The 12,353-nt window shown below is 43.2% G+C and overlaps 1 protein-coding gene across 2 annotated transcripts in view; it reads left to right on the top strand.

The window, feature by feature from the left end:
- MSRA (methionine sulfoxide reductase A) overlaps positions 1-12,353 on the top strand; it is a 232,527-nt gene that overhangs the window by 64,721 nt on the left and 155,453 nt on the right. For both annotated transcript variants that reach the window (XM_018085547.2, XM_008929058.3), the window contains exon 2: positions 8,472-8,540. In XM_018085547.2, coding sequence (XP_017941036.1) covers positions 8,498-8,540 — 43 coding nt within the window. In that variant the 5' untranslated portion in view covers positions 8,472-8,497. The remainder of the gene's footprint in view (positions 1-8,471; positions 8,541-12,353) is intronic.

The following is a 12,353-nucleotide window of genomic DNA, read 5'->3' as shown; positions in this document are numbered from 1 at the left end:
TATCCATTGATGACTAAAGCCAAGTGACTTTTATTTAATCCTAATGTATCTGCCCCAAAACTCAGGGCACGTGGCCTGTGGAATTAGGAACAGATCAGGCAGTGCATGTGGTACAGTCGGGATGTGAGGGCTCCTGTTTAACTGGGCCTCGTGTGCTTTGTGTCTGGGAAGGTCACAGAATCTTAGAATCCCAGAATTGTTTGGGTTGGAAAAGCCCTCTGAGCTCATGCAGTCCAACTGTTCCCCAGCACTGCCCAGGCCACCACTGAGTCACGTCCCCAAGTGCCACATCCACATGGCTTTGAAATCCCTCCAGGGATGGGGACTCCACCCCTGCCCTGGGCAGCTGTGCCGGGGCTGGACAACCCTTTCCATGAAGAAATTGTTCCCAAACCCAACCTAAACCTCCTCTGGCACAACTTGAGGCCCTTTCCTCTCATCCTGTCCCTTGTTCCCTGGGAAAAGAGCCCAATTTCCACCCCCCTGGCTCCCCTCTCCTGTCAGGGAGTTGCAGGGCCAGAAGGTCCCCCCTGAGCTTTCTTTTCTCCAGGCTGAGCCCCCCCCAGCTCCCTCAGCTGCTCCATGGGATCTGGCTTTGTCTCCTTGAAAGCAGCAAGTCTGTTATTGTAATTTCTAGGATACTTTCCTCTATTCATATTCCAAATATATATCCCTGATCCTCATATTTCACTCCCACATCCCACCGTCCTCTGTCCCAGCTGGCAGGTACCCTCTGCCCCACACCCAGTATGTCCATCCACCCCAGTAGACTGCAGATCTCAGAATCACTGTTTCTCCTCCTCTGCATCTTCACCACCCTCTTCTAAGAAATTAATTCATTTTAATTTTCAAAATCTTATTTTCTTGTTGCTCCTGTCGATCCGTTTCCCAGTAGGAGCTGCTGAACAAAACCAGTGTGGGATATCTGGCCTTTGGTCATTAAGCAGAACCTCTGTTTTTTCAGGAGTCCATGTATTTTGGAGCCTGAACTGACCCACTGTGCTGAGACTCATCACATTTTGTAGCCTCAGTCAGTTCCTGTGCCCTAACCTGTTTGATGGAGTGGGTGCAGCGAGGACAGAGTGTCACCTTGTGGAACATCATCTCCACAAGACATTTCAAAACTGGTTTCGGCCCCCACTCTTCCTTTCCTGACCTCTTTTGATAAGCAAAGTTATTTGTTTTCCAACAAAATTGGTAATTATTTTATTCCCTTGAGTGATATCACAGGTTTTTTAAATAATAACTAGGATCCACTCTATGAGAACAACCCACAATCCTATAAAATAGTTGTAACCAGTGAGTTACTATCACACAGCCACCTCTCTTTTTAAATAGTCACGAGTTGACAGCTGATCTCAACTGGTGGAGGATGGAAGTAGAGATGTGAGAGGTGAAGGAAACCCAGTAGATCATGTTCACCATCTGTGCCAAAGCTGAGGATCAAAATGACCCTTCAGAGACAGACATAAATGCCCAGGTTTGGGGAGCAAAGTCCTTGCACTGCAAATCCCCCTTGGGAGCCGAAGAGACTTGAAAGGTCACACCTGGGGTTCCATCTGGGATGACAGAAGGTTTCCTTATCACACAGGAGCTTTTAGAACTGGCAGTTCTGCTCCTTCAACTAGACCTGAAGATAAAGAAGAGCTTCTGTTTCATCACCAGCTATGAAGGATTTATGGATGAAATCCTGCCATAAATTACACATCTAATCCCACTCAAGTAGAGCTGCCCTGTCCCTCCTGTGCTCCTGTAACAGAATGACCCCAGTGAAGCTCTGCTTTCCTGGATTTTTCCATTGAGTAGCTTCTTGAAATTCCCAAAACAATGAAGAGAGGCTCCACCTTCAGGAACAAGGATTAGTGGGGGGTCTTAAACAGTTTAGGTTGGAAATGGGGGGATTTAGCTGGTAATTTCTAATCCTTCAGCAGTACTAAGTACAGACTTTTTCTTCCACAACCCAACTTCCCCTCTGTCCTTTACAGATCATTGTGTAACATCTCAAAAGCATTTTCTGATATCCAGGTGATTTTGAGACAGAGGATGGATATAAATGAGGTGCATGGTTTCCCCTCTGCTGAAGAAGGATCTGGTTCAGTATTAATTACTGGAACAATCCTATCCTTGTACAATTTATCAAATCCTCATCTCTGACATAATTTGGTACCTGGTACTTGCATAACTCCTCTTGGCACAAACATTAGGAACCTTATTAGAGAACTAAACCTTTTCTTTAAAGAAATGTCTTCTGGGTTATGAAATAGTGAAAATAAATAAACAAACCTCCTTAGGTTTAAAAGGTTCAAGGTTCATATTTAGGCCTATAAATGAATGACCTGGTTTACAGAAGTACCAGCCAATTGTGGATTTCAGGGAAGTTAATAGAAATTCTGGAAGCCCGCAGGTTTTTAGAATCAGGTAATTTACTCAGGCTGAAGGACAAATAAAGGTCAGATCCCTGTTTTCTAAACCAGGGGAGTGAAATCCAGTGAAGCTCTCATCAGACAACATGTAAATACACTGAAACAGGGTTGGGTTTTGAAGGTATTAAGTAAGTTGTATACTTGAAAAATACAAATAACACATTTATTGCTGTTATGTGTTAATAACAGGGTGTTCATGTGTTACTTCCACAGGCTGTGTGGCCAAATGGAAGTGCCTGTTTCAGTAGATTTAGTAGACAAATATAATTTAGTAGATAAATTCAGTGCTGTCTGTGAGCTTGAATATAGTTACTGTAAAAGATCATGGCATCACAATAACCTGAGCTGGAAGGGAACCCACAAGGATCATATTCATCTCCTAAATATGACTGGATAGGGCTGTTTGAAAGAGTGAACAGATGTTAGTTCATCCTCTATTTACATGTACTGGTTATATTGAATGGTTAAAATAAAAAGAAAATACTTGTTTAGAAATTACTGGTAGGAAAGGCTAATTTTCCTTCCTTGGAACTGAGTTTTCATATTGAACTTTTGCCCAAGGGCAGTGATTCCTTATTTTTGCTACTTAGTCATCCTTACCTTGGGATTTCTTCTCTTTGGTGACACTCAGAGACCTTTTCCTCATTACCTGGTAAATGGTAACACTACACTGCCAAAATTCTACCATTTTTTCCCCTCTAAATGTTGCAGTCTTTCACTGAAAATAAAAGGTAATTTGTTGTTTGCAAGGCAGAAGAGAAACCCACTGGCCTTCAACTGTGTTCTGTATATTGAAGTTTTCCCATATTGAGAATATTTTCCCATATTTCCCGTATCTGTTTATTGAGGTTGTACCATTCCCACCCCTGGAAGTGTTCAAGGCCAGGTTGGACAGGGCTTGGAGCAACCTGGGATAATGGAAGGTGTTTGGGTTGGAACTGAACGAGCTTTAAGGTCCTTTCCCACCCAAACCATCCCAGGATTCCATGATCCGTTGTGCTGTGGCCTTTCTGGGAGGTACAAATTCCAACTCTGAAGCTGAACTTGGGCATTCAGTGAGTTTTTAAAATCAAAACCCACAGCAGCTGGAGGTGACACCGAAATGCCACCGGTCTGTCTCCGTGTTCCGAGCTTTCCAATGGCATTTTTCATCCTGCTTTTTATTATTTTGCTTTGGGGAGGTGGAGCTGTGACTGTGGGTGACATACTCCTCTGACAATCTACAATTTAAGAGGCATTTAAATAACTCCCTTATTCAATGCTGAACATTTTTCTTCACCCCTCCTAATTCCGATGAAAGCAGCCTTTGGCACAAAGGCCTGGCGCTGAGTTTTAAGCCCCTTTATTGCCTCCAAACTTGGGTTTAAACTGAAACTACAGTAAATATTATCTGTACATTCCATGCACAGCTGACACTGAAAAACCTCCAGCTTTGTGGTGTGATGGGAAGTGTAGGAAAAGTGTAGGAAAAGGCAAAACAGGAAGGGGAAAGGAGCAGCTGATTTCCTTCAGGATGTTCCCCCTCACCCCATCACTGCTCATCCCTTTTTCTCCTCCTCTCCCCCTGTTCCCATCGTGGTTGTGCTTTAGGAGATGGAGGAGGCTCCTGGTAATTGGTTAATGAACTATTTTCAATTCAATTCCTGGTTGCACTTGCCATGGAAAATTAACAGTCCTTGGGTATAAATATGACCCCTACTCCTGGATTAATTTGATTATGTGAGAATCTCAGTTTTCATTTAAAAATAATAACTTTCTGGCTGCTCTGATAAAACAAGTTTGGATATGCAGTCTAAATATTCCCTAATGGCTTAAAAATCAAAAGATGAATATGAAGAACATATGAATCTCTTATTAATAAAATTTAAATGTCCTCAAATCTTTACTGTGATTGCTTGAGATTGAATATTTTGAGACCAGAAAATCCCTGATTTTTATTCATTGCTGGATCAGCATTCTCTGAAAGCCAAGTCTTTTTTAAGCAGCTTCATTTGGATTCACAAATAGACAAATTATATTCATTAATGACTGTGGGTACCTAAACCTACAGTTCCTTTACATTTACTCAAGACTTGTAGCAGAACAATAAATCTGGTGAGAACTGAAATCAGGCTGGTTTGAAAGGAAATATTTTTTGCAGAACTTTCTCATTGGGACATATTTCATTGTTGAATTTTTCTGTTACAGGTGTGATACCGCTGGCACACGTGGAACTGTGAGGATAAATGGAATGTATACTGATAAATTAAAAGGTGCCAGAGGATAGGTCTGGGCGCTGGAACTCGATTGTCCACACTGAGAAATGGTTGGGATGGGATCAAACATGATCTCAACTGGGATAATTAACACTCAAATAGTTTCTAGACATGACTTGTCTATTTTAATGGTTTACTTGTACAGATATGGATTAATGTGGTTTGGGCAGCAGGGAGGGAATGGATTCCCTTCCTCTTCTCAGCCTCAGGAGACCTCACCTACAGCTCTGGGGTCTCCAATATAGGAAGGATGTGGAGCTGCTGGAGCAAGTCCAGAGGAGGCCATGGAGATGCTCCAAGGACTGGAGCCCCTCTGCTCTGGAGCCAGGCTGGGAGAGCTGGGGGGGTTCAGCTGGAGAAGAGAAGGCTCCAGGGAGACCTGAGAGCCCCTTCCAGTGCCTAAAGGGGCTCCAGGAGAGCTGGAGAGGGATTTGGGACAAGGGCTGGAGGGACAGGACAAGGGGGAATGGCTTCCCACTGCCAGAGGGCAGGGTTAGATGGGATATTGGGAAGGAATTCTTCCCTCTGAGGACGGTGACATCCTGGGATGGAATTCCCAGAGAAGCTGTGGCTGCCCCTGGATCCCTGCAAGTGTTCAAGGCCAGATTGGACGGGGCTTGGAGCCACCTGGGCTAGTGGAAGGTGTCCCTTCCCGTGGCAGGGGTTGGAATGAGATGAGCTTTAAGGTCCCTTCCAACCCAAACTATTCCTTGATTCCATGCTAATCCATGTGTGGACAGAATTTGCAGTCAGTGAATCTTCAGCCAAGGGCAGTTGTAGGACTGTGCTCGAAACCATCAAGCGAGAGGCTGCAAAACCAGAGTGATGCCAAAGAAATGGTTTAGCAGTTTTGGATTATCTTTCCATGGATTGTGCTGTGTCACAGATGCAGAGGATGTGGGGAGGATTACTTTTATTAAAACCCAAAGAACTTAAGGAGCACAAGCCAGGCACTGCACCTGTGTGAAGCAGACTCTGCCTGAGGCGAAGCTGAATGTCAAATCCTCCAGGACATGTGTTGCTTTCAGCTCACGCTGCTTGTGTTCAGCAGAGAGCAAAGGCTGTCACACGTATTTCTCAGGCTTAGCTTGGGAAATTTGTGGAGTTTTGGCAGTTGAGGATAGAGCAGCATTTGGCAGCTTTGAGAGGAAGTCCCCCTGTTGTTCGGTTGTGAATTTGTATCCATGAAAATTCTGACAGTTTGAAAATAATGAAACAGAAGGAAAAATCTCTTCCTGATCAACTGGCTGTTGAAACCCTGGGGGTCAAGAGATAAAACAATGACATAAAGACATCCCTGGAAGTGTCCAAGGCCAGGTTGGTTGGGGCTTGGAGCAACCTGGGAAAGTGGAAGGTGTCCCTGCCCATGGCAGGGGGTGGAATAAGATGAGCTTTGTTTCCTCCCAATCCAAACCATTCTGGGATTCTCTAATCCATGTCCTCCCAATTCCAGTTTTCCAAGTGTCTGAATCCAGTTGTATTCCACTGATGGATTAACCTCTTAAATATGAACCGAATTTGGGTGGAATGTGTTGCTTTCCACATTGGAAGCTGAAGGGAAGATCAGTGTTCCCTGACAATCTCCGTGTCTCTGTAAAACCAGGATTTATCCTACTTACTGCAAGCCCTTATCTCTAGAATGATGATGGGCTTGGAAAAGTCATTTATTCTTTCTGTTACAAGTTACAGGGAAAGACCTTTTAATTTTTTTTTCTAATTCCATGCTGCCAATGTAATTCTGATTTTCTGGAATTATTCAATCCAATTTGTAGGTGAGAATTAAAATGTTTTCACATGAAAAACTGTGGAGTAAAAAACCCCGAACTGGGATTTCTCTAATGAGTGTCTTTGTTGAGAGTTTTTATTACTTATGTGTTGTTATTTATGTTGTGACTTTCTTCATGGGGTTGAATGTATATTTTGTGAAAGTCCTTTTAAATTTGGGGGTTTTCTTTTACTATTTATTGCATCTAGGCAGGAAACACTGGAAGAATTGTAAACCAAAGTATGAATGACAAGAAAATGAATTATTTTATCTGGCAGAGATCTTTGCAATGAAAGTGTGAAGGCATTGGAAGACAACTTGAGCACTCTGAAAATATTACTTTCATTCAAGCCCATCTCACCTCTAAAAGTTTAATTTTAATTTTAATATATTGAAAGCCTCCCCATTTGAAATGAAAACTGCTTCATACATCATCTGTGTCACTCACTCCTTAAATGAAAGCAGCTCTCAGGGCTGGGACAGGGTTAGTTTATTTGATCTTACAAGATGTTTCATAATTCTTCTGACTTTTCACTCCTCTCAGGTGGCTGTAGATCATGTTGGGAGCACCAGCTCTGGCTTATGAGGTTGAAAACCTTGCTCATATTACTCCCACTCTGGAACCTCCCAACAATTTGCTCCCCAAAGCCCCTCTCCTGTGCCTCAGAGCATTCAATCTTCCTAAATGCAACCAAGTGACTCGTGGCATCTCTTGCTCCAGTTGCAATAACTCTGATTTTCCCTCCTCATTGAGTGTTGAGGAATGTTCAGTGCCAGCCTGGGATTAGGAATGTGCCTCCCTGATATTGCTTTCAGAGAATTCCCTGGGAATTCTTCATTTGACCTGTTTTGTTCTTTACCAGGCTCGGGACTAAAGGAAGTAAAATAATGCATGTACTGAGAAATTATCTTGGTTTTCTCCCTGTGAAGTATTTTGTGGGCAGAAATGTGTATTTTTGAGTTCAGGCAGTTTTGTTTCCTGCCGCCCTTGTTGATGATGAATCTTAGGAGACGGAAAAACGAATGGGAGGATGTCAGAGAAAAGGGTTTAAATTGAAAGGAGGGAAGGTTTAAATTAGAGATTGGGAAGGAATTCTTGCCTGTGAAGGTGATAAGGGCCTGGGATGGAATTCCCAGAGAAACTGTGGCTGGCCCATCCCTGGAAATGTCCAAGGCCAGGTTGGACAGGGCTTGGAGCAACCTGGGCTAGTGGAAGATGTTCCTGCCCATGGCAGGGGGGTTGAACTGGATAAGCTTTAAGGTCTCTCCCAACCCAAACCATTCTAGGACTCCAGGATTCTCTAACAGCAGATTCCTGCTCCTCTCTTGCATCCATCTCCCTCCCCTCAATGTATCAAGAACAGAAGAGGGTTGATGCTCCCTCAGCAACTTCCCCAATAATTTGGGATCTTAAATCACCGTGGGTACCCCCCCTCCCATTAATTGTCTTTAAGCTGAAATAGAAGAGATTTAGGTGGGATATTGGGAAGAAATTTTTCCCAGTGAGGGTGAGGCCCTGGCACAGATTGCCCAGAGAAGCTGTTCCATCCCTGGAAGTGTCCAAGGCCAGGTTGGACGGGGCTTGGAGCAACAGGATAGTGGAAGGTGTCGGGGTTGGAACAGGATGAGCTTTAAGGTCCTTCCAACCCAAACCATTCCATGATTCTCTGATTCCCTGATCATATAAACAAGCAAAGGAGAATTATGATTCCCTGTTTTTCCTCCTTGCATGAGGAGGGTCCTTTCAAGAGCAGGGATTTCTGCTGTGGAGGTTCCTGTCACATCAGGATCAGCTCATTTGTCTCAACCACCAATCTGAAATTCATCCTCAGTTTCTCTTCTGGCACTTTGGGACAGTATTTTTAAAATACAGAGGGCATGAAGTTCCACATTTAGTGATTGTACAGGTTGGCTTTCATAAATCAGACTTCAAGTTTCAGTAGATCTAAAGAAATAAAGAGTTGTTTTTATGCAAATCATGTATTCTATTACATTATAACTTGGATGTTTTTTTTTATGCCCTTCCAGATAAACATCACGTCAATGGAAACAGAATGGTGGAACCTTTCCCAGAGGGAACACAGATGGCTCTGTTTGGTAAGACATCAGTTCTAAAACAAAAGCTCTAAGCTTTGTAGTGTTCCTGAATTCCAAATTCCTTCATTTCAGCCTGAGTTCTCAAAGTTTTAAAATCTGGGCTGCTCCTGCCGTTTTCCAGTCACTGCCATCAGCTAAAACCACTGAGCATTTGGGACCATGGCCATGCCTCCCCAAAAATATGCTAAAAGTATTTTTTCTTAATTGTACCAGCAGCAAATTAAAAGGGCAAGTTCTTTGTATTTGGGGACTCTGTAAGTTTGGGGGAAGAGCCTGAACTAGTTGAACTCTCTGATTCCACCTTACCAAGACAGGGATTTTCACACCTCTTCTCCAGAAACATCCTTTAATCCTTTAATGGGGATTGCACAGGGACAAGTCTCGAAGAGCAGGAGTTACTTAGGAGTAATCCCTTTTATTACTCAGAGAGGGTGTGGATTCTCCTTCACTGGAGATATTCCAAAGGTGTCTGGACACAATCCTGTGCCATGTGCTCTGGGATGCCCCTGCTGGAGCAGGGGGGTTGGACCCACTGTGCTCCCTTCCAACTTGACCCGTTCTGGAATGGCTTAAAAAGACCTACAAAAGCTCAAAGATGATAAATAACCACGTGATTGTGTAGCTACAGCCTATTTGCAGTGAATTTTCTTATTTCTTGGATAGTTTTAGATGCAACAGTAAAATAACAGCATAAAATGTAGTGCTGAGCTGTAAACACTGATCCTTTCACCTGCTGAAAACACAGTGGGATTGATTACACAGCTCCCTCTTCTGCAAAATCTCCTCCAGATGCTCTTATTAATGGTGCATTATTTGTTTCATGGTGTGACTTCTGGTTTTGATTGAGGTACAGGGGGAATATACCTTGGGCTTTGTTCCTGCAGCTGTAACAGAACCTTACAGATCTCAAAAGACTCTTTAAATGATCTTGAGACTCTCCTGTTGTTTGTTCAGCATCACTCGTTGCTGGAGATGCATCTGTTGTTCTTTAGGATAAAGAGATGTGTCCTTGTTCCTACAATGGAGATGAAGCCAATTTTAAGGGTGAGGGTGACTCTTTAATGGAAATCTTTTAGTGCTGCTCATCCAGTGACCTCCTAATCCAACTTCCAGCTGATTTTAAGGCATGAAGAGCACAGGAGGAGCACAGGAACCTCACAGCCTCACTGGAGGCACTGGAGTGTTACAGCAAAAATCAAAAATCAGTGTGTCCCTTGAGGTCTATTCCCAAGTTCAGTGATGAAGCTGTGGCTGCCCCATCCCTGGAAGTGTCCAAGGCCAGGTTGGACAGAGCTTGGAGCAATCTGGGCTAGTGGAAGGTGTCCCTGCCCATGGCAGGGGGTTGGAATGAGATGGGCTTTAATGTCCCTTCCCACCCAAACCATTCTGGGATTCTGTGTTTTTGTGAAACAGGTGAAACTCTAGACATGTTTGTGTTACAAATGATAAAGTAGAAACCATTCAATAAATGCCTGTCTAGAAAGTTTTCTTGTAGTTTTTATGCTTACAGATATTTTGATTTAAAAATATTTTGCCTGTAGTGACTGATTTTGACCCAAAACCTGACCAAGACTCAAAATCTGGACATATATGGAGGGGTCAATAATGTTTTGAAAATAAACATTTCAGGGACTAAATTCAACTTTTGGACAGAGTGGTAAAAAAAAATGGTTCAAAGCTGCAGAACAACTGCAAATTTCAGTAAATTAGTACTTTCATCAGTACCATTGTAGTTCTTTGCATATTTTAAACACTTTTAAATGCTCTGCTGTGTTATCATAGAATCAAGAATGGTTTGGGTGGGAAGGGACCTCAAAGAACATCTTGTTCCAACCCCCTGCCATGGGCAGGGACACCTTCCACTATTCCAGGTTTCTGAATTTTAAGTGCTTCTTTTCCTGTTGCAAATCTCCAGTTCATCCCAAAGCACCTCTATATTCACTGAACTTTATATGTTTCCTTATTTCTCTAAGAGGAAGCATCTTGCATATGGTGCATTCATGGAAGGGCTTTTATTTACCTCCACTAAAGTCTGGCAATAGTTCAGATTTGTAATTATAACACTTCTAAAATATAGGACTAAATTGAGTCGTATTTGCTTGTCATGCAGTGGCTCATAATGAGATAATTGGTTTCTTGATGTAAACAAAGTATAGACAGTAATAGGATGTTCAGTAACAGAGAAGATCTAATTATGGATATTTTTAGGGCTGACAAACAGATCCAAGCTTGGTCACCTTCTACTCCACAGTTATTAGACAGCAGCACATTCCAGTAATTCCCTAGAGCTGGATTATTGTTGCACTTTGCTGTGGCTGCCCCATCCCTGGAAGTGTCCAAGGCCAGGTTGGACAGGGCTTGGAGCAACCTGGGATGGTGGAAGGTGTCCCTGCCCATGGCAGAGGGTGGAACTGGATGATCTTCAAAGTCCTTCCATCCCAAACTGTTTTATTTCAATGATAAAGTCTTGATCAGGGCAACTTCACAACTAAAGGAAAATAATTTCACTTGAAAAGGGGCATGATGTGTTTAAAAATGGATAAATCCATTCAGAATTTCTTTTACTCTTGAAACAGCTCCTGGTGGCCTTGACAGATAAAAATGTGTGTTAGGAAGTCCTTTGGTCTGACTGAGTTTTCAATTACTACTTTTCACCAAGAAAAGAAAATCACAAACAGGAAACAAAGTTTGACCACCAAGAGAAAATACATTTTTTTTTTTTTTTGTAGACAGTAAAATAGAACAAACAATTTTTCTCTCTTGATCAAAGAAAAAGAAGAAAACTTTAAATCATAATACAGGTCAGCAGATATTTTATCTCTGTCTGAAGAGAATGGAAGAGTTCCTGATGTTGAAACAGGTGTGTGTGCTGTGACCCAGATGGAGGAGAAACATCTACAGAGACATCAGCAGATGTTCCAAGGATCATGTTGTGGAATAATTGAGAGCCAGAGGGAAGGTCTTCCAGAAGGGATTTGTGTTTCTCATGCTAATTATCTTTAAACATCTTGGAAGGGTGAAGGAATTGCACTAATTGCCTGGATTTGTAGAGCTCTGAAGCATTAATGGTGTCCTGTGTTCACATGCTGGTGGAAAAATGGACACTGGATTTCTATAGATCTGGAATGAGAGAATAAACCTGTAGAGATAAGGCAGATCAATAAGGAATGGCCTAAACAGAAGATGCTCTGTCCTTAAACCAAATCATGTTCCTATTCCTACCTTTCCAGTATGTTTATTAAAGAAATTATCCTTAGTTCCAATTTTCCTTTTTTTCCTGTGTTCCAGAACGTGACTTTGTCTTTTTGTTACCTATTCCAGAGAACTGAAACACAGCCCAGATCCCTGACCCTGCTGTTGGGTCCTGGTTCATCCCTGTTGTCACCTCTGCCTACGCATGGGGTCACAGATTGGTTTGGGTGAGAAGGGACCTAAAAGGTCATCTCATTCCAACCCCTGCCATGGGCAGGGACACCTTCCACTAGCCCAGGTTGCTCCAAGCCCTGTCCAGCCTGGCCTTGAACATTTCCAGGGATCCAGGGGCAGCCACAGCTTCTCTAATTCCGTCTTAGCCCCTCACCACCCTCACAGAGAATTCCTTCCCAAGATCCCATCTAACCCTGCCCTCTGGCAGTGGGAAGCCATTCCCCCTCGTCCTGTCCCTCCATCCCTTGTCCCCAGTCCCTCTACAACTTTCTTGGAGCCCCTTTAGGCTCTGGAAGGGGCTCCAAGGTTCTCCCTGGATCCTTCTCTTCTCCAGGTGAACCCCCCCAGCTCTCCCAGCCTGGCTCCAGAGCAGAGGGGCTCCAGCCC

This window comes from Manacus vitellinus, unplaced genomic scaffold (assembly GCF_001715985.3).
Source record: "Manacus vitellinus isolate BGI_N305 unplaced genomic scaffold, ASM171598v3 scaffold_82_pilon, whole genome shotgun sequence".
Lineage (NCBI taxonomy): Eukaryota > Metazoa > Chordata > Aves > Passeriformes > Pipridae > Manacus > Manacus vitellinus.
The sequence above is the reverse complement of the archived record's forward strand: the minus strand, read 5'-3'. Positions and strand labels throughout refer to the sequence as shown.